The sequence below is a fragment of the Alosa alosa genome, chromosome 18 (genome assembly GCF_017589495.1).
Source record: "Alosa alosa isolate M-15738 ecotype Scorff River chromosome 18, AALO_Geno_1.1, whole genome shotgun sequence".
In the NCBI taxonomy this organism is placed as follows: domain Eukaryota; kingdom Metazoa; phylum Chordata; class Actinopteri; order Clupeiformes; family Clupeidae; genus Alosa; species Alosa alosa.
In genome coordinates this window covers 19,792,002-19,812,542 of record NC_063206.1, presented here as the reverse complement: position 1 = coordinate 19,812,542, position 20,541 = coordinate 19,792,002, and the positions used below count along the sequence as shown (strand labels likewise).

At 40.3% G+C, this 20,541-nt stretch overlaps 2 protein-coding genes across 2 annotated transcripts in view; one reads left to right on the top strand and one right to left on the bottom strand.

Annotated features, from left to right (window-relative positions):
• Nucleotides 1-9,405, bottom strand: part of LOC125311273 (protein bicaudal C homolog 1-B-like) — a 52,310-nt gene extending 42,905 nt beyond the window's left edge. Inside the window, 1 exon segment of the mRNA XM_048269170.1 lies at nucleotides 8,999-9,405. Coding sequence (XP_048125127.1) covers nucleotides 8,999-9,191 — 193 coding nt within the window. The 5' untranslated portion in view covers nucleotides 9,192-9,405.
• A 4,051-nt stretch (nucleotides 9,406-13,456) lies between these two features.
• Nucleotides 13,457-17,241, top strand: ube2d3 (ubiquitin-conjugating enzyme E2D 3). Its single transcript, XM_048269566.1, has 7 exons — nucleotides 13,457-13,561; nucleotides 14,893-14,956; nucleotides 15,552-15,583; nucleotides 15,768-15,845; nucleotides 16,110-16,215; nucleotides 16,448-16,541; nucleotides 17,066-17,241. The coding sequence occupies exons 1-7, from the start codon at nucleotides 13,538-13,540 to the stop codon at nucleotides 17,109-17,111; spliced, it is 444 nt and encodes a 147-aa protein (XP_048125523.1). The 5' UTR covers nucleotides 13,457-13,537; the 3' UTR covers nucleotides 17,112-17,241.
• The last annotated feature ends 3,300 nt before the right edge of the window (nucleotides 17,242-20,541 follow it).

Below are 20,541 nucleotides of genomic sequence, written 5' to 3'. Positions count from 1 at the left end.
CAAGCAGGCACTGGGTGGGGTCCATATCAATTCATCAACATAGTAATATAATAAAAATAGATAAATAATCACAAAAACATGGCTCATCGCATCTACAAGAAAGCCAACATTTCAATAGAGTCATTCAATCCCGGGGCTGTCATAGCATTCAGTTTGTATATCCAACGACTTTCTTTTTGGTTTAATATTTTTTGTCCATCACCTCTCCTAGACGTAAAAGGCACATGATAAATTCCTATGGCAGTAAATACAATGGTTTTATCTTTATGCGTCTCTTTGAAGTGTTTAGTCATTGCATAGTCACAATTTCCTGTTTTTGCGGCATATCTGTGCTCAGCTAAGCGGTCCTGTAGCCGTGTTTTTGTGCGCCCCACATAGAAAGCGTCGCATAGAGAACATTGTAAAATATAAACGTCAAATGTGGTTAGTAACAAATGTGTGTAGTGTTACCGGGTGGGTGAACCCTTTAGACTTAAGATACCAAATGACAAATTTTGCAATGCCCACAATTAAATGTAACCAAGTGGATTTCTCCTTAGCTGGCAAGTAACTGCGCACCAGTCTATCACCCAATGAAGGTGCTCTTCTGAAGGAGAAAATAGGGGGCTCTTCGAAGATATTATTCAACGAGTCATCACATTTTAGGAGATTCAAATTCTTTTTAATTACATTGCGTATGGAATACGCGTCTGTGCTGTAGCGCGTCGAGAAGAAAACCCTATCATTTTTAGCAGAAGTAGGCCTCCTAAAGAGCAGAGAGTTTCGTTCAATCGAGCTGGCCCTCTCCAGGGCTATGTCTAAAGCTTTAGAGGAGTAGCCCCTTTGTCTGAAGCGATTGTACATCTCTACACTCTTCCTGTCAAAATCATGTGCATTATCACAGATGCTGGAAAACCAATTGGAAATATAGCTGCAAGCAGCAATGTGGGGGCCAAGCAGAGGGTTCAGCAGTCCAGATTTGGCATGAAACTCAATGCCGTGGCATCAGGCAAATAGCATTAAGCAGTCACAGCAAGTTCCATGTCAAACAATCCAAGATTGGCTGAGTTACAAGGTCAAGTTTCACATCAAAACATAACTGATTTTGTGGGGCTGAACCAGGGCTGAGTGTCGCCGCCCCCTCACCCAGCCAATTCACCGCCGCAATCGCCCCTGCCCGTCCCACCCCGCCCCACCCTTGCACGCACGCATTAGAATGAACTGGATGGAACTCAGTTTCACATCAAAAATAAAAGATCGATTGAGATATGATCATGCTTGCTGTAATTTCAATGCCCCCATAGAGGTCAAAGTTCACCAACTTATTTGTGCATCATCAGGATGAACCAGACGGTTCTAAGGGCTGCCATTGACCTCCATTGCAGAAGAATGCAGCAACTACAGGCCAAAATACATTTTTGCTAATTACAGAGCCCCCTAGAGGTCAAAGGTCACCAAATTTCTTGAGCGTCCTCCTGGTGGGTCCTGAGGACCATGTACTAAGTTTGGTTTTGATACATGAAAGCATTGCTGAGATATGAGCTCACTTCCTATTTGGCGGCTTCGCCGCAAATTTTGATTGGCTGTTACAGGCAAACGCTTCTGTCAATTGTTCCAGAAAAAAATACACTTATACGGCATGGTCTGAAAATGGTCTCTGCCAATTTTGGTGAGGATCAGCTGAAATTTGTGACTTGCGAATACTTATTCATGTTTTTGATTAAATCCAATATGGCGGCCGAATCAATTACGATGACATCACAAGTTGGCTTGGGTCGGCCTAAGGACCTTCCACAGTATTGTCAGACACCACTAGTGCGTTTTAATTCTAAGCAAAACAGCAGCTACAGGCCAATAGGCATATTTCTTAATTACAGCACCCCCTAGAGGTCAAAGGTCACCAGATTTTTTGAGTGTCCTACTGATGGGGTTATAAGTCCATGTACTAAGTTTGGTTATGACAGATGAAAGGGTTGCTGAGATATGAGCTCACTTCCTGTTTGGCGTTTCACCAAGATATTTCGCTTGGCTGTTACGGGCAAACAGTTTTAGTTCCGAAGATGAAAATTGATAACTTTTGTGCGGCTTGGTCTGAAGGTGTTATGTGGCAAGTTTCTTGAAAATCGGACAAACTATGTGAGGCGTGAAACTTTTTAAAGGTTTTTTAGAAAATCCAAAATGGCGGAAAATCCATCATGGCGGAAATTGACGTCATAGGGTGCGTTGAACTCGGCTTGGTCCAAGGATTCCAAAGATACCTCATTTTTGGCAATTGGGCATACGAGTCAAAAGTTACGTGCGTGAACGCACGTCCAAATTTGGCCTGTTGGTGGCGCTAGAGCGCTGGAGGTGCCGGCATGAAACTTGATGCAATTAATTATTGGCCTGTCCCCAATCAGTGTACCAAATTTCACAACTTTTCACCAGTCGGTTCTATAGGCTGCCATAGACTTCAATGGCGGAAGCGTAATAATAATAGGGAAGAAAAGATAGAATCACTAAGGGTTGCCCTGCAGCTTCGCTGCTTGGCCCCCAATAATTACCAGTAAGTGTAGAGTGTAGAGAGAAGGATTATCAGTCACACAACAGCAGCACTGCACACACAAACTTAAGAGTAGCGGTACTGTACTCAGGAGAAGTTAGTTATGCAGAAGATGTATTTCACAGGCTCCCCCAAACGCTCCTGTGGGCATCCTCTTACCCCTGTCCAGCAGCCAGGGGGTTCAAGCAACGCCAGATCCTGCTGCACTGACCTCATTTCTCGCTCCCACTCTCGGTGAGAGCTTCGGCATTCTGGCAACTCTGCCCAGATCTTTGGGAAAAGTTGTCTAAGCCAGCTTTGCGGGGAGAAAAGACAGACAGCTGCAGACATTAAGAAGCCGACAGGACTGGCAGCCTTGTGTATATATACCAATCTAACGTGTTATCGCCTTCCTTCAATGGCTTTCCCTTTCTTTCTTTCCCTTTCTTTTTCTCTCCATCTCGCCTTTAACCACTCATAATCACAGTTCATTACTGACACAGACGCAGAGGCTGCACTCTCACACAGTAATCAAATCAAACACACATTTGCGATCTGAGCCACTGGGTCGTCCGCTGTGTTGAGTCTGTAGCATTAATGTGGCAGTCATCTGAAGAAGCCTAATGTACTTGCTTGGTCCAGGGCCAGTGTGAACTCACAACCCTGTCGCAGCAGACACAGATCAGACTGAATATACTACTCTGTTCTCTTGTAAAAACGGGATTGACTCAAATATACCTTTCTTCATTTTAAGGGTAAAAGGTCAACTACAAACATCTAAGACAACTTGAAGACAAAAAAATATAACAACCTCACAAGCAGTCCAGGGGGGTATTCCAAGTACATGGTTTAGTGACAAACCTGGGTAAGTTAACTCAGAGTAAGTGGTAAACCTCCTAATAGAACAGCTGTATGGCTTCATTTGCCTAACAAACAATGTCATAGGGCTCTTGTTGTAGGAGGTTTACCACTTACTCGGAGTTAACTTACCCAGGTTTATAACTAAACCACATACTTGGAATACCCCCCTGGTGCCTTCATTTATGACAAGAGATAACACCCACACCGGAAACCATTAATCAGGCTTTATCTTAGCTTTAGTGGTTCATAAAATGTCCCTAGGTGCAGACACACAACAGGTGCACTAAATTTATTACTGAAAGATCTTATTTTTACAATTTTTACAATCTCTCTCTCTCTCTCTCTCTCTCTCTCTCTCTCTCTCTCTCTCTCTCTCTCTCTCTCTCTCTCTCTCTCTCTCTCTCTCTCTCTCTCTCTCTCTCTCTCTCTCTCTCTCTCTCTCTCTCTCTCTCTCTCTCTATATATATACACACACACACAATACAATACACACACACACAGAGAGAGACACACACACAGAGGGAAGCCTGCATGAGAGAAAAAGGTTCTATTATTTTCCTCTGCACAACAGGCATGTTACATTAAGACATCTAAAACCACGGACGTTGAAACCTGGATAGAATTTCCCCTTTGGTTCACACTGCACCAGATAATGGGCCCACTCCAGACACCGAGTCACTGCTAACATCCGCGACTTTCAAACACAAACATCCTGTGCGGACAAGAAAGACTCGTTCCCTTCCCAGATCTTCCATCAGAACGTCCCATCATCACACAGGAGTGGAAGTCATGCTTGGCTGATGGGAAATGGGCTTTAATTGGATTACGCTTGTTAATAACAACCCCCCTCAACACACACACACACACAATCTCGTCATGAAATCCAAACCAAAACAAGCACAGTGAGGGTTTGTGTGCTTTGGTTTTTGCTTCCAGTCGTACTATGTGCCTTCATATTCCTGTGAAAACACCTAGGGCCTCGATACAAGGTCACTGATATCAGGGTAGCACGCAGCTTGCATGGAAAAAAACAAGTGCCATTACTATGTGCATGACATGGTAAATTAAGAAAACATGCAGCTGATCTATGGTGCAAGTTAACAACAAAACACACTCTACAATTAAAAAGCTAAAGCATGTGAAAAGAAATGGATAAAGCGAGGGAGAAACCTCTAAAAATGAGCATGCATGGGCAGTGTGTATATACAGTGAATATAGCCTACACACACACTTACTCAGAAACAAAACATAGAAATGGCAAACCGCAAAACCAGCCAAAATGTAAATGTGCACTTTGAGAGGGGTACCAAGACAGCGTATAAAAATAAACTCGGGGTATAATAACAGGTATTAATTTCTCCACTTTACAACCAGAAGTGGGTCATGCACTTCTGTAACATATGTGTGCCTGTGCAATTACACACACACAAGCTTTCAAACAGTCAATCCATCTTTCTCCTACCCCCAGTCTCATAAGGACCAGGGTTCCCTTCATCTCTCTTCCTCCATTTTCTCTCTCTCTCACACACACACACACACACACACACATAGGAGAAAGCCTGTTGGTACTCTCGACCCAGAGGAATGTGTGGTGTAAGCAGCTAAGCGTGTGGCAAGCTCTCTCTTTCCTCCTTCTCTCTTCCCTCTCTCTCTTCCCTCTCTCTCTTCCCCCTCTCTCTTCCCCCTCTCTCTTCCCCCTCTCTCTCCCTCTTTCTGTTTCCTTCCTCTGAGCTGCTGGCTCCCCTGAGCCAGAGGTGCCACACAGCATAGCGTCATACGGCAGACAAGACATCCCCACGATGACAGAACAGATGTCTCCTCCTTGTGCTAACTTTTCTTTGCACCAGCCTCCTCTACACAGTCTCACTTAAACACACATACAGTAAATACACAGATATTTTGAAAAAACATTTCAAGAATTTATTGGTGAAGACATTCTACACAGTTCCTCCATTTAAGAAAAAAAACTGGCATCCTTATTTGGCTTGCCTAACACAGCATCGGCGAATCCTGCTGTTGAATTAAAATATATAATCACCCTGATGGTTTGACGTTGACAAAAACACTAAATAAGTCTATATGATATATTTCTCTCCCTAATGCACATACACAGAAACACTTCCACATCTGTGTTTCTATAGCAACAATCCATGAGAGTGTGTGAATGAGGGTAATCTGCCACACATTGGGCCAGACGTTACTATCTGTAAGGACTAAATGTAAACACAACTTCATCCTTTATCACTATAACAGCTTTGAAGTGCTGGCATGTTGTCTCAGTCTAAGCAGATCACAGGACCCCTGTTCCTTACTGGTCATCTGACTGGCATCCACTTAGAGCTCCATCTTGTTCAGATATTGTCCATGAGTATGGGACTATGGGGTATGCTGCAGAAATGATGGCTATTTTTACAGAAATAAATTCAAAACAGCACTCTAGTCTACTGATCTGTATACAAATGAAACATTTAGTGATGGACATTAATCTAATGTTTTGTACGTCTAATAGGCAACATATCATAGAGTCTCTTGACTTAGCACAAACTTCACTGATGTTTAATACAACCAAAAGGAATTCTGTCACCACCAGTATATGCTACTAGCCTGGAAAATCCAGACCCTGGTAATCTAGAAAGATTAAGGGTCTGGCCACGAACATGGCCCAACTCGAGGGGCGGCAACAAGCATGCATTTAAAAATATCACTGCACGCAATTGGATAACACTAGACCATGTGTAGGCTACTGTCCTCCAACGTTGCAGCGCTGTCTTCATCAGTTTAGCTGGTTCTCCGAGATATCGGGGTAAAAGTAACGTGCATCATTGCTCATTGCCAGAGTGTCTCGCAGAGACAATTCAATTGTGCTCTTGCGAGAACTCTGGATTTCCAGGGTAATATGCTACGGATTTGAGTCAGCAAAAATAGTTGTCTGCTCTTCAGTTGACCTTTTAATGATTTCATTACATTCTGTGTGTGTGGGTGTATGTGTATTTAAAAGAGTGTGTGTACGTGAATATGAGTAAATCAGACACAGAAAGACTTTTGAAAGCTGATGAAGCTCTGACTAACTGAATCAGCTCAGACCCACACAATTCCGCCAGGAAAGCAAGTGGAGAAACAGCTGTAGCCAACACAAAAAAATGACTCCTAATCGAAAACACCCAAGAATGTAGCTCTAATAGTCACGATGGCAATCAGAACTGGTGATAAATTCCTGATGTTTTTATTATGTTGAATTTTTAAACTTGGCTTTTTATTGCAAGAACAGTTTTACTTTATATGTAAGGTTCAGGCCACAGACAGACCTGTTATCATTGGACAAGATCAGTGACCTTAACTTAATACCACATCTTGTGTCCGTCCCATCACAAGCTTCCAGGACAGGAAGAAGAGGCCAGATGTGCCCGTCACGTACAATAAAACTTAGAGTATATAAATACACACACACACACACACACAGAGAAAACACACACGAATACACAGAGAGAAAGAGAGAGAGAGAGAGAGAGAGAGAGAGAGAGAGAGAGAGAGAGAAAGAAAGAAACACATACACACACAAACACACACACACACACACACACACACACAAAAGATCCATTATCAGCCTCTGCTGAACTAGTCCACCCACAAATGCACCAATCCATGTCAACAGCAGCTCTTGAGCCAATCAAAACAAATCCAGATGTTAGACTGCCTGGCAAACCATAGGCAACTACAGGGAGCTGAGGTGCTAAGCAGCTGATATATACCTACAGTAATGAGAGAGGGGAGAAAGCAACCTCCACAAACTCCTCCGCCACCTGGCACCCTGTGCACTGACCATGAAGATCTGCTCGCTCATGCTGGGACTCCGTGTTGGTGCGGTTTCAAGGTTCACTGGCAACAGTCACTCATCCCCATTTGCATCCCATTTGGCAGTGGGGAGAAAGGGGCAAACAAGCCCACTAACCAGTAGCATGTCCGTCTAACCATCTTACCGTTCAGCCACCACAAACAACCATGTGATGGAGAGTTTACCCATGGCCAAAAATGGGCTATAGTTGTCATTAGACTAAGGACCAAAACACGTGCACACACACACAGACACACAGACACAGTGACGTGGCAAACACGGCCTGGAAGATGGCCTTTGCTTGTGTGGTTTTCCAGGAAAAGGCGACGATTACATGCAGCTTTGAGGAATGTTCAGCACTGAGAAGGCTGACTGAAAACCCCAGGGGATACTTATCTATGACCAATTCCACATACTTAAAAACCACCAATGGAACGCTCACACCAGCTGTACCAACCAATAGGCTATTATTTCAGTGTAAAGGATACTCCATTATTCCCTCAATTTGAACATTTTCACCTGAATCACAGAATCTACAGTAACAACCATGGCTGATTTCTAGCAGGTCTGTAGAGGTCTCAAGCTGTTTTTTATACCACAACTGAAAGGTTCATTTAAATTTAAAATGTTATAATTCTTGTCTTTTGCACATAAGGTTAAAAACTATACATACTTCAATTGACAGACCCATAATAACCATCACCTCAAGGATGATTTAGCATGTATTCAAATCTCTCTATGGATCCTTTCAAGAGAGTTCCAATATCAGCATCATAGTTGGCCCCACAAGACTTCCTTTTTAACATTCCATATGTTATCTTAATGCAGAGGAAGTAGATTGGGGCCCAAATAGAACGTTCAGGCATTGTTTTTGTTTTTATTGTTGAAAGGGTCTATTGACATTTTCCACAGACTTTTCACAAGTCAGTGGTATGATGGGAGCCCTATTATTCTTCACATCTTGGTTGTGTCTGTTTGAATACGAGTGAACCAGTGAATAAGAGTGAATAAAAGTTATTTTAACAGACTAAAGTCAAAACAATAGAACTGTGTTAGAAGGTATGAGATGATGATCTCTTTTAAAAAAAAATCTGTCTAATTACAGGAACTTCAGGATTCAGGTAAAACGGGGCTCAATCGTGACCTCTGCCGATCAAGCTGTGCTACTTCATCTATCCGTGGAAAAACTATAGCTACCATGACATGCCAGGCACAATTACATGTCCCATGAAGACTACACAGTGCTAAGAAATGGCTGAAACACTGGTTATCTCATTTGCTTGTTAGTCTTGACAACTGGCAAGTGTATCAATATCCTAGCCTAAAACAAAACATGGACACAGCCCAACTGATAAACACATTGTAACATATACAGCACTGCTACTTCTTACTGCCAACATAGTAGCCTAACATTTTGTCGCTTTAAAAAGTAACATTTAGGCTACATTTCAAATTAGCCGATGTCAATATGTGGTCATGTGACAGTTTTAGAATAAATTTGGGGGAAATTGTCATGAGGCAATCTGAAATGCTATAGCCTGTAAGGTCATTATTGGCATGGCGCAGAGTCTAAGTGGCAACAAGTTTAGGCTATAGCCTGTGTGACTTGATACAAAAAAAAAATTACATATATTCTTAAATGTTGTAGCCTATTGTAGAAACAACGTGTTTCATTCAGGAGCCACATCATCAGGACTTTCTGTTAGACTACTTGAAGGAACGACTCCAGACAAAGGAAAACGGTCAAATGCAAATATCTCCAATTAATAATTGTAGGCTATTTACTGATGAAAGCTAACAGTTACCTAGAAGCATGATCTCAAGTTTCTTGCGGTCCACACGGAACCTCTCCTCGGTCCACTCCGGGTCTGGCGGGGAAAGTGGCCCACTTGAGTCATCCTCCGAGAGGGGTAAGGGTGAGTCTGTACTCCGCTCACTGTTGGAACCAGGATCCGAGTGCTGCAAGTATCCGCTCAAAGTGTCGCACTGAGCGGCCATGGCGCGTGCAACCAATTCCTGCGGCCACGGTGTTCCAAACTGATATTGCTGATAAATCCCAAGTTTTAGCCGCGCAGAAGTACTTTACTCATTTCCCCAGAAAACCAATTCGCGAATCATGATAAAATGCCGAGGGGTTGTTTACCGTTTCCTGGTGCAGCCCACGGTCTTCACAATCATGTGCCGACTTAAATCAACCTCCTGTCCTTTACGCTGCTCTTTACCAAACCCAGAAACTGGCGGACTCAAGTTTTTACGTGTCAAGTTAACTACCTCTCTTTCCCTCTCTCCTCCCTTCCAGCTCTATATCCAATCCAGTGTCTAAGTTTTCAGACCGATGACTGAGAAACTAAGAAAAGATGCCATGTCCTTGTAAAACTTAAAACATGGGAAACCAATTGGTTTAAGCCTAATGTTACTTTTGTTTTCTTTTGGCAGAACACGCCAGGGGTGAGTGAAACAGTCCCTCTGTCTATCCATTTCCAAGTCTTAATTTTGCAACTGGGCCCATAAAGGCCTACATTTTTGGAAGTAAGTTTTAAAATCTACATAGACACTATTTTAACCCTTGTAAGTTCGAGTCTATGGGACCTGTTTTCAATGTTTGCTAAAATAAACTTTATTCTATTTATTTTTCTTCAAACTCACTCATTGGCCTTATTTTCAATGACTGCACACAGTAGGCCTACATTCCCCCTACACATAACTATTAGGCTACATATGTGGTATTCGGACCTACTGGACCCGAGTGTAATAACTGTGTCCTCCTCTGAACTGGGCCTGCTTTGCTCTGTCTGTCTGTCTGTCTGTGTGTGTGTGTGTGTCCACACAAAGTTACAAAATTGAGACAGAATTCCACAAAATGAAATGTTTTTATTTAAGCACAGAGGATGGGGAACAAATTAAGAGAAACTTAGACTGGAAGGGAATAGCTGTAACCCAAGACTAAGAAAATATTAATTTATTATTAAAATGTACAACTTTGTAGGGTGGGAAGGTAACAAAAACATGACAAGACAATATTAGACAGGAGGAAGGGGGCTTACCATACAGTAGGGAGGCAGGCTATCCTGAAGAGAGGGATGTCAGGATCACACGTGGATATAGGAGACAGCAACCACCGCAACCCACACAGGTGAACAGTACTGGAAACACACAGTGAACCCACACATGCACTACAAACTAAAGACTCCCACCAACACCAGGTGACCAGCCTCCCATGCAGCATCCCCTACTCCTGCAAAACAAACCACAACAGACAACGAAAAGTATAGACAACAACCAAGTAATCACACCAGTAGGCCCGGATGACACAGTCTGACGCTTATAGAGCCGACTGACTTCCCTGTTACCACAATGAATACAAATAGAGACTAAATCAAAGACATACACATAATAAGGGAGTGGATGGCCATCCATACGACAAATTCAAATAGACAACAGACATACACAACTGCTCTGAGAAGCCCAGCATCAATAATAGGCCTACTAGGCTGTAGCATTACACAGCGGGCAGGCCTAACTAGGCCTGCATATGTGCCTACTTCAAGCTTCCCAAAATAATGCAAAAGAAATTACATGAAGACAACAGAACATGAAAACAAAAGACTTTTACACTATTAACCAAATAAATCAGAAGATACAATGACAATAGACGCATAAATAAATGACGAAAGACAAACAGAGGCAAAACAGCAGTAAGGAAAGGATGGTGACCCTGACGATAAACATCATACAACCACATTGAAGGGTTAGACGACACACTGTAGCTCCAAAGTGTTTGGAGGGGACGGCCACGAACAATGCGAGGTAGACATTTGTCAGCCCACAGGAGGGTCTGCTGTTACAATGATCAGGACACAACTCAGGGGCACAAAGCCCTTAAACGCAAACAGCCCACAACACAAACTAGACGCCACGCCGAGCAATCAATATTGAGCCTTCCAGTATGTGAGAGAATCTCAAAACCGGCTGCCACCCGGAAGACCACCACACAGCCTTCCTGAGACTGCGCTGAGAGCCAAACAAACCAGCCTCACCTCTGCTGCATCCCTAACCCACGTGCAAGTCAACTTATGAAGAAACCAACCAGCTGTATCCACTGATTTACTAATGAACGGCCTTAAAGCCACAGGTGCGCTATTCTAACCTGCTACATTTCCAGTATAACACACTTCCGGTGCCATGCGTCTTATGTCGATCAAAGATCTAACTCCTACTGCTTTATGACACACTAATGGACTGATGCCTGAATTGGCCCACCTGGGCTGTGATTGGTCGAAATATAGATCCAGAGCAGAAATCCTCAGTCATCACCTTTGACTGAAAGCATGCAGCGTTGCACAGATTTGGCTAAATGTGATGCTATTCCACTCATGATATGTCCAGTAAAATGCAGACCTCATATGGACATGTTAATAAGATGGTAAAAAAATGATGTTCACCTGAGGTGATCTTGGGTGAATACAGCAAATTTGAATTTGCTCTGCAGGTTGGTCTGGAAAGGAGCTCATTGATGTCCATTTTTGACTCACCAAAAACCCAATGTGAATTTTCTTTGGAATTGAGTAAACAACTGCATTTTAAATCTTTTTTACAAGGAAAATATGTTTGCTGAACATCTGAAACAATTTGGTAAGACTTAAATGCGTAAATTTAAGTTTAATTTCTCTGCTGGTTGCGCCTGGCATGTGGAAATAATAAAACGGAAGTTCGAAAGCGGGTGTCAATGGGCTCCTTTCCAGACAGACCTGCAGAGCAAATTCAAGGTTCATCTGGCTTCACCCAGGCTACTTATAGTTACTGCAAGCTATCAGTGGCGGACATTACTTATACATTTACTCAATTACTGTACTTAAGACGCTTTTTTGTGTATCTGTACTTTACTTGAGTATTTACATTTTGTTAAACTTTTTACCTTCACTCCAGTACATTTCTAGACCAAATATCTTACTTTTTACTCCACTACATATTGTGACAGCTGAAGTACAGCTGAAGTTCCTTTTGGAAAAAAGACTGTCCAAATACATGTGTATTTTCTGTTACCTGAGCTAGGCTTTAGATAATGGTGTTGCCTAACCTATGTTATTGTTATATCCACTATTTACTGTACCTTGTTGACCCCACAATATTGATGTTACCATAACTAGCCTCATGACACCATCGAACAAATGATGATAGACAATGATAGACAATGACAGATAGAATGATAGACAATCTGACACTATCTAACTATCTAACACAAAAGGGAACGTCTTGATTTCGTCCGAACGTGCAAAGCCTTCAAAAAAGCAAAAAGTGGTTACTTTGAAGTATCTAAGATAAGATATCATATTGGTTTGTTTTTAGGTCTTTCTACATACAACAATTCTCAGTTGATTTTTGTTTGTCAGTTTGTCTTTGAATGAAGGAGAAAGGCTCAATGAGCCTATGTCTGTGCCGAATCATTTCAACAATAGTAAATTAAACTGTATTAGTCATAATACATTTCGGGACATTTACTTTCGATATTTAAGTACATTTGAAGGCAAGTACTTTTGTATTTCCACTCAAGTGGAAATGTAAAAAGAGGACTTCTACTTTTACTGGAGTAACATTTGCCCATGTGTATCTCTACTTTCACTCAAGTAGGCTACAGGATTTGTGTACTTTGTCCAGGTTGTCTTCGTCCACCACTGCAAGCTATTCTGGTGAAAGGTTGTTGAATTTTAATTTGAGTCCAACAGACAATCAAATGAAATCCTTCCCTTCAAAATTCCTGAATAAAACTTTTGATTTGCTGGCCTATGACCTTGGTTTCCAATTTACAGAGACAGAACTGAGAGAAAAAGTTTCTTTGGCCACACACAGCATGGCAGCAGTATTGCAATGAGAACGTGTTTTAGGAGGAAAATGATGGATCATACCTTTATTATGTAGAGGTATGCAATACTAATATAATTGTCTGGGTGTCTCTAATAGGCCTACTAAGAGCATTTTTATTCATCAAATCAAACCATGTTTTCACTATGGCTTCTTCCAGTGTAAAAGAGACATTCTAGGTTTTGTTGTCAGAAAGCGTCCTTTTGTCGCTTGATAAAGTAATATAAAGATAGTTTATTTTTGTTGTAGGCTATTTATTTATTCATTAATTCACTAGCCTATTTATTCAGAAGATTTTCAAACTAAATTTCAGGCCAAAACAGAACCCCAATCCGCAGCCAATCCTAAATCAGCTTCTCACAAAAGTTCCTCCAAGACTTTAAATTTGATACAATTCGGAAGCTGTAATGTTGACAGTCATTGCCCAGTTTACGTCGCATAATAACAAGTCACTGCTACTGCTGAAGGGGAGTTGAACAGTTGTTATGGCTCTGAAGAGAATACAGAAGGTAGGCTGTGGGAGGCTAACAAGCTAGCACTCGTGATTTGAACCGTTCATGCTACTTAGTATATTGACAGCTTGTATAAAAACCTCCTAGTTCTCAGTGTCTTCTCCACGATGCGATAGCCGTCACGCTAGGTGTCTTTTCTACCGGTAAGGTTAGATGGTTAGCATCGCAAGCTAGGAGGCTATCATAGTTAGGTAGATAGCATACAGGCTTGGGCTGTAATGTTACTTCCCGTATGAACTGTAGTAGCAAATTAACCAGCTGGTCAGCCAACGATACTTTCTTTAATCGTTGTTTTAAGTGCTTATAACAGAGATACTGCTTTGTCGCGTAGCGTGACTATCTATTTTGCCATGGTAGAAGCTAGAAGTTAACGGATGCTTAGCTAACGTTAGCGAAGTGACGTTAACATCAACGTCTCCTCGCTCGATAGCGATCACTAAGCTATATTTGCTTTTAAAGGTGGCTAACGTTAACGTTAACGATAGGTAGTAACCTCACAAAGACCTTAGGTAGTAACGTTAACGTAGACGTTAAATATTTTCAAAACTGTTATCGTTTAATGTCAAAGACCTTAACAAGCTGTCAAGTTTGCTGACCCAGGTACATTGGAACGTGCTAACGTTAACGCTACTAAAGATCCTTGAATACTGACCGCTTCAACCCTGTCTGGCGCTAACTTACGTGATTGCAAATAACGAATCTCATCGATAATGTTGACACGAACTTTTTGCTAACACTTGTTAAACCATTTAAATAAAACATAGTCTCTATATATTTTTATTTCAAATAAGCAGCCAGTGTTTCCTGTTTGTGTTAACAAACGTAACGTAGTCCTTTAATCGGCAACGCTCTGTTGCCATTGTTCTCTTGTTTGTGATAATGTTGCCGTTGTTTGTCAGACGTCATTTCAGCAGTGTCTGCCAGATCCAAACTATGGGGTTTCTAGAATTGCCACGATTTCGAGAAAGCAGTGTATTTTTAGAGAACCTGCTATTGGGTACGCTTAAAAAGACAGGAAATATAATAACTTGGATCTTACATACCACCAGGTACATTGGTGTAAATGTTTGACTGAAACTAAAACAGATATGTTTTGTTAGAAATGGTTGTTTGTGATAGGCCTTTATTACTTGGCATTTGAAATATCAGTGCCTTCTACACACATAGCCTTTTCTGTCGATGATGTAACACAGATTCGTTGGAGTCTCTCCAAGAAAACATGGGTGTAGTTCATCAAGTCTAACCCGCTTGAGAGGCTTTTGAAAACATTATCAGCTGTACCGGTGGACACGAATTGACATGCGTTCTGGTGTCCTGTGTTTGCGTAGGAACTCCATGACCTCCAGAGGGACCCTCCATCGCAGTGTTCAGCTGGACCTGTGGGAGAGGACTGTAGGTTTCCCTTGCACTTCTCTGCTGTCTTTTTGTTTTGTTTTGTTTTCACCTCTATCAGTACACTTCACAGTCCACAGTCTCTTTCACTTTCAATTTGTTTAAGGACATTTAGTTAGCATTTGAGCCTATTCACCCTAGTAATTAGTAATCCTGCTTCCAAATGTTAGGGACTTTCTGTTTGCCCCAAACTCCTTCAATGAGATTTTGTGTTAAAGGGAAAGGGTACTAGTGACTTCCAGGAAGTTGACCAGTGCAAAGATTGGATTATGCTGCCAGTATATATTCAAACATTATATCTGGATGAATAATCAGGGCTGTGCTGGTCATATAATCAAACATGTGATAGATTCTTTATTGTTATTGCATATTAAAACTCTACAACATTCAGTTCAATGGCAATCCCAACTTAAAAATGAATAGCTTATTGGGTTGTAATGTGTGCGTGGAGATCTGTTGAATGAACTTTAAGTCAAACTTGGAAATTATTTATTAGATCGTAGGCCTAGTACATGGATGAAAAAACACATCACAAGTATTGTAGATCTATGTAAGTTCCCACTGCAATTTCATTTCTCTCTCTCTCTCTCTGCAGTGTTTCATTGGCAAGCAACAATTATGGGCCCAGTAAGTCTTCAACTTTGTTCTTGATCAACCCTTCTAATTAGTTTATCAATGTTGATAATTGATTAACTAACATGTAACTTATCATTTATTGGGGAAGGGGTAGTGTTAGTTATTTGTTTTGATTTGCTGGTCTTCCTTCCGCCTGTGTTTCCTCAACCTAAACTCTTTTTCTTCTTTCTGTTAGGGTGACAGTCCATACCAGGGTGGTGTGTTCTTCCTCACAATCCACTTTCCTACAGACTACCCCTTTAAACCGCCAAAGGTGAGGGGGACTACACCTATTGAGAAACCAGAAACCACAAAACACTGGTTTTGTTGTTCTTTTGAATGTTTTTGTTTGTTTTTTGTTTTACTTTTTGGTTTGTTTTGTACATTTTTTACATGTGCAATTAGTAAATGAAATCAAATTAGCTGAAGTAAATTGCCCTACTTCTGAATCTGATGCGGTTTATATTGTAGCCATTATTGTTGTAGTTGTTAAAGGTGTCCTTGTCAGATGTCAGAACTTGTTCTACTCTCTCAACAGCTAGCCTTCACAACTAAAATATACCATCCCAACATAAACAGCAATGGTAGCATATGTCTGGACATCCTGAGATCACAGTGGTCTCCTGCCCTCACTGTATCGAAAGGTAGGTGAAAACTAGTGTTTACCACACAAAAATGTGTTTCCGCTAAGAAATAACTCCTACAATTCTACTTAATAAAACCAGTCATGTAAGGCTGGAAGACCAAACTAATGTAAATAAGCTGTTTTCCCTGCACTTTGCCATGGTATGTTTTGTATACCTCCAGTGAAGATTTGTTTTGTTGCTTTGACACGGGTTCTTCTTTTTCTTTTTTTTTTTTTTTTTTTTTTTTCAGTTTTATTGTCCATATGTTCTCTGTTATGTGACCCAAACCCAGATGACCCTTTAGTACCCGATATTGCTCACATCTACAAATCAGACAAAGACAAGTAAGTGGTTTATTATGTCATCATGTTATGATGATGATGAAATACGTGTACCTGTTCAGGCAGGTAGGCAGATACATGTGGACAGCAGAATATTCTACCTCCCTGTTTCCAAAAATGTTGGGATGCTGTGTAAAATGTGATTGTGAGTTGCAAATTGTATAAACCCTATATTTAAGATAAAATAGTGCAAAGACGACATATAAATGGTCAAAACAGAGGAATTCGATTTTTGGAAAATGTATGTTCATTTTGAATTTGATGCCTTGCCAGCAACATGTGTTAAAAAGAAACATGTTGCTGGTATCAAATGTTCAATGAGCTTGATATAGTCAAAAGTTCTCTTTTTCAACATTTGATATTTTGTCTATGTCTGTTTTGCAACTAAATAAGGTTTGACGAGATTTGCAGATTATCTCATTCTGTTTTTATTTACATTTTTAAAAAATAATTGAAGATACAACAACAAAGACTGACAATCCCTCTTCTTGACACTGTTGGTTTTACACTGTCCTTTTCTCTTCCAGATACAACAGACTAGCAAGGGAATGGACTCAGAAGTATGCCATGTGAAGCTTTGCCATAGGGTTGCAGGATAGCATTTGCCCTGGGTTGACATATTACAAATCCCAAAGTACTGTACACATTTGAAGTTAATGCTGAAGCAAAAAGTCTTTTTATACATAAGCAATCTGCCTGGGGAGGGGGGGGGGGCACTGGTGTTCTTTAAAGAAATTGTTTTGTAACACTAACAATCACTTCTCATTGAACTGCTGAGTTGAGCCATCAGGTAGAGGAAAATTATTTCATATTCCTCATGATTATAGGTACTTTTCTTCTTTTATTTTTTTTTTTTTTTTTTTTTTTTTTTTTTTTTTTTTCAAAAAGAAACTTTTAATGTATAGTTTATAAAGCTATACTGTATCTATTTGTATTATTTTGCATTAAAAGCTTAGGGGAGGATTTGAAATAGTTTTTGTTGTACAGGGTACTCATTTGCAAACCATCACATTTTGAGCTGCGATATTATGTTTTCCTCTAGAGGGGGGCACTGCACCAGTATTATAAGTACAAGCATCAAGCACATTTTAATGTCAGATCTGCAAAAATCTACCCATTGACTGCTGTGAGTAGAAACAGTTTGCTTGTAAAGTTTACTTGGAAAAAAGTTACTTAATATCTTCATTGACAGTTGAAAAGATGCACCTTGCTTCCAAATTTTACCACTCCAGAAAGACTTCTAACCTGAATGAATGAATTGCATTATTCCATTCAGGTAAAATCTTAAAATTATGTGTAAAACCCAATTTACATTAAATGTTATATAGTACGTATTTTCACTGTCAATCTCATTTACTGATTAGGCTACATGAGCATAATAGGTGGATGCTTCGTGTAGTGGCTGAACATCTAATTAATTATCAAACATACATTTATTTAGAATTTTCTTAAGGTGTAGTGTGCAGAAAATACTGTGACCTTGCTCATCCAAACATCTGATAATGTCTATGACAATGTCATGATGCTAAGTATGGATTGGATACTTATTAGTAACAACGTTCTGTCAACCATCAGTGCAGATCATTCTCTTAAACACTTGAACTCTCAGCTTAGACCAAGCTTCCTCTTGGAGGTCTTGGGCAGAGCTGGATAGGTAAGCCTTAACCAGCCTTCTTGTTTGCAAATTAAGAGAAGTCACATTTGGGACCCACGTGTAAGTGTCCACTTTTAAAGGTGTCTTGTGCCTGGTTACTCACAGTTGACTTAGTGCACAAGTGTGAATGAGTACATCCTAACCAAAGATTCTACAGTGCTATGCTCAAGTATGCAATCTTTGAGCTAAACAAAATGATTTTAGTTTGAGTTTTGAGTTGTATAATCTGGATTTAATGTCCAGTGTAGCTTACTACACACACAATTTAAGCAACTGAGGGAGAATTTGTGTGTCATTCAAGGTAAACTTGCAGATCACTTGCAATAAAAAAAGTTTTTTTTTCCTTCACAGTAAACGTTCAAAGTTGAATTACTTGAATTGATGTGGTCTTTATGACATGCATTTATTTTTGTTTAAGTGGCAATTTCAGCTTCAATTCATGAGTATATAAAGGTAGACATATGGATACTGCAAAAGCCTATGGTTTATTTGTTTAATTCCATGGTAAAGAAAATGCAGATGTTTTGCGTGTGTTTTCATAATGTAACCATCCACATTACAACTCACCTTAGTTTCTTTGTGGTTGGCAATGCTTAGTGTAATGCAGTGCCAAGTGATTTGCAGAAATACAGTATTTTTATTTTAAATACATTTAAATGGTATTTAATTGGTAAATTATTTAAATTAGAACAAACACATAGCTGCAGAGCAATACCAACATAACGTGTTAAACATGCACAAAAGTGACTCCCTCAAACTGCATGAATGGGGCACAATCTGTCTCAGTTATGTTTTCAAACAAGCCATTACTGCTATAGAAAGTGGTAGTGCAGGAAAGTAGTAGAGTGGCTTCTTAAGAAATGTTTAGGCTTTAAACTAGAGAGACCTGCCATGCACCATGTTGAAGAGTTCAAAAGATAGCTCAGCAAGCATACACACACACACACACAAAATAGTTTCAATTTAAGAATCTTTGTAAGATAATTGCTTGATCCCGTATACACTCACTGAACGAACACCCTGGTGTTCAGCCCTTTGAAATTGTGTTAGTCCGAAATGTAACTACATTTCACTCCAACGGCTTCCTTTTAAGACTGAGTGTCTAATGAGGTTTGAAAACTTAAATTAGGTTACTTTAGTACATAAACACTTTCCATTGCACAGTAAACACCACCCTGTTTGTGAGTCATGAATACAAGACAAGAGACAGTGCTCACTTGACAGGCATTAGACCTGGCCAAAGCCACAATATGAAGATGGTCCAAATGTAGCTCAGCTGTATTAAAAAGGCAACAAGATTAGGGCAAGGAAATCCAAAGTGCTTTACAAATAAGCAGAAAGAAAGAACATTAAATATTGGTTCAAAGGCAGAGCAGCATAGCAGCTAAAAGCTTCTTCACCATGTTCTAACAGTAGCTATTAGCAACAGATTTTTCTGATGTGATCTAATTGTATGTAGCTGATACACCTGAGAGGTCATTGGGTCTTGTCCCATTTAGTGCCAAAGTCAGTTCTGTGATTTACTGGAAGGCAGTGTAGACTCTTAAGCATTGGCGCCAGTGTAGTGAGTTTGTTTCGGTTTCATAAGCTGCATTTTGTACAGTTTCAAAAAGAGGGTAAAACGTGTTTGATCAGCTTAAGAATGAATCATCACCAGTTCAAGAGAGGTTATAGACAATGTGCATTGTTATAGATAGATAGATAGATAGATACTTTATTGACATTTTTCTTGAATTACAGTTAAACTACTCTCTTTATAGAATGACTTAGTTATCGGAACTCCCCCTATTACCGTCGGTCCCGTTGTTGCACCAAATTCTGTGACCTGTCGAATTTTGTGACTCTAGAGGGCGCTGTTTTATTAGAGTCTATGAATGTACTGAGCTGTACTGACACACTGATGAGGCAATTCTGTTATGTGTATAATTCTTCTAATAAACTTTGTACATTTTTGAAACATGGAACATTGACTGGGTGTGGGTGTATTATTCTAGAGTAGAGCTAAAGCCTACCCCTCACCACTCCTGTGAACAGATGGACTTCAGCAGGACAGATCACATATTTTGATAGGCTACTGTCAAATTATGTCACTGTAACTGCAGAAAAAAAATGCTGTGGAGGTCACTAACTGCCTCCTTAAGTTTGTATATCAGTTTGAGGTGCCAAAAAGTAAATTAACGGACAATGACAAGAAGTTTGTCAATAATGTAAATAAAGTGTTTGCTGATGTCAATGACAATGTACAACATCAGTCCATTTCTGCAGAGTTATAGTGGGGTAATAGTGAATATAGTGGGCTACTGTCAAACATAATTTGACAGTAGGCTTATCATCATATGTGACCTGTCC

Excerpts from the sequence above, each read along its gene's own strand:
- ube2d3 (XM_048269566.1), top strand. The coding sequence starts at position 13,538 with ATGGCTCTGAAGAGAATACAGAAG. Across the intron at positions 13,562-14,892 it reads CTCTGAAGAGAATACAGAAG|GAACTCCATGACCTCCAGAG; the intron begins GTAGGCTGTGGG and ends GTGTTTGCGTAG. Across the intron at positions 15,846-16,109 it reads ACCCCTTTAAACCGCCAAAG|CTAGCCTTCACAACTAAAAT; the intron begins GTGAGGGGGACT and ends CTCTCTCAACAG.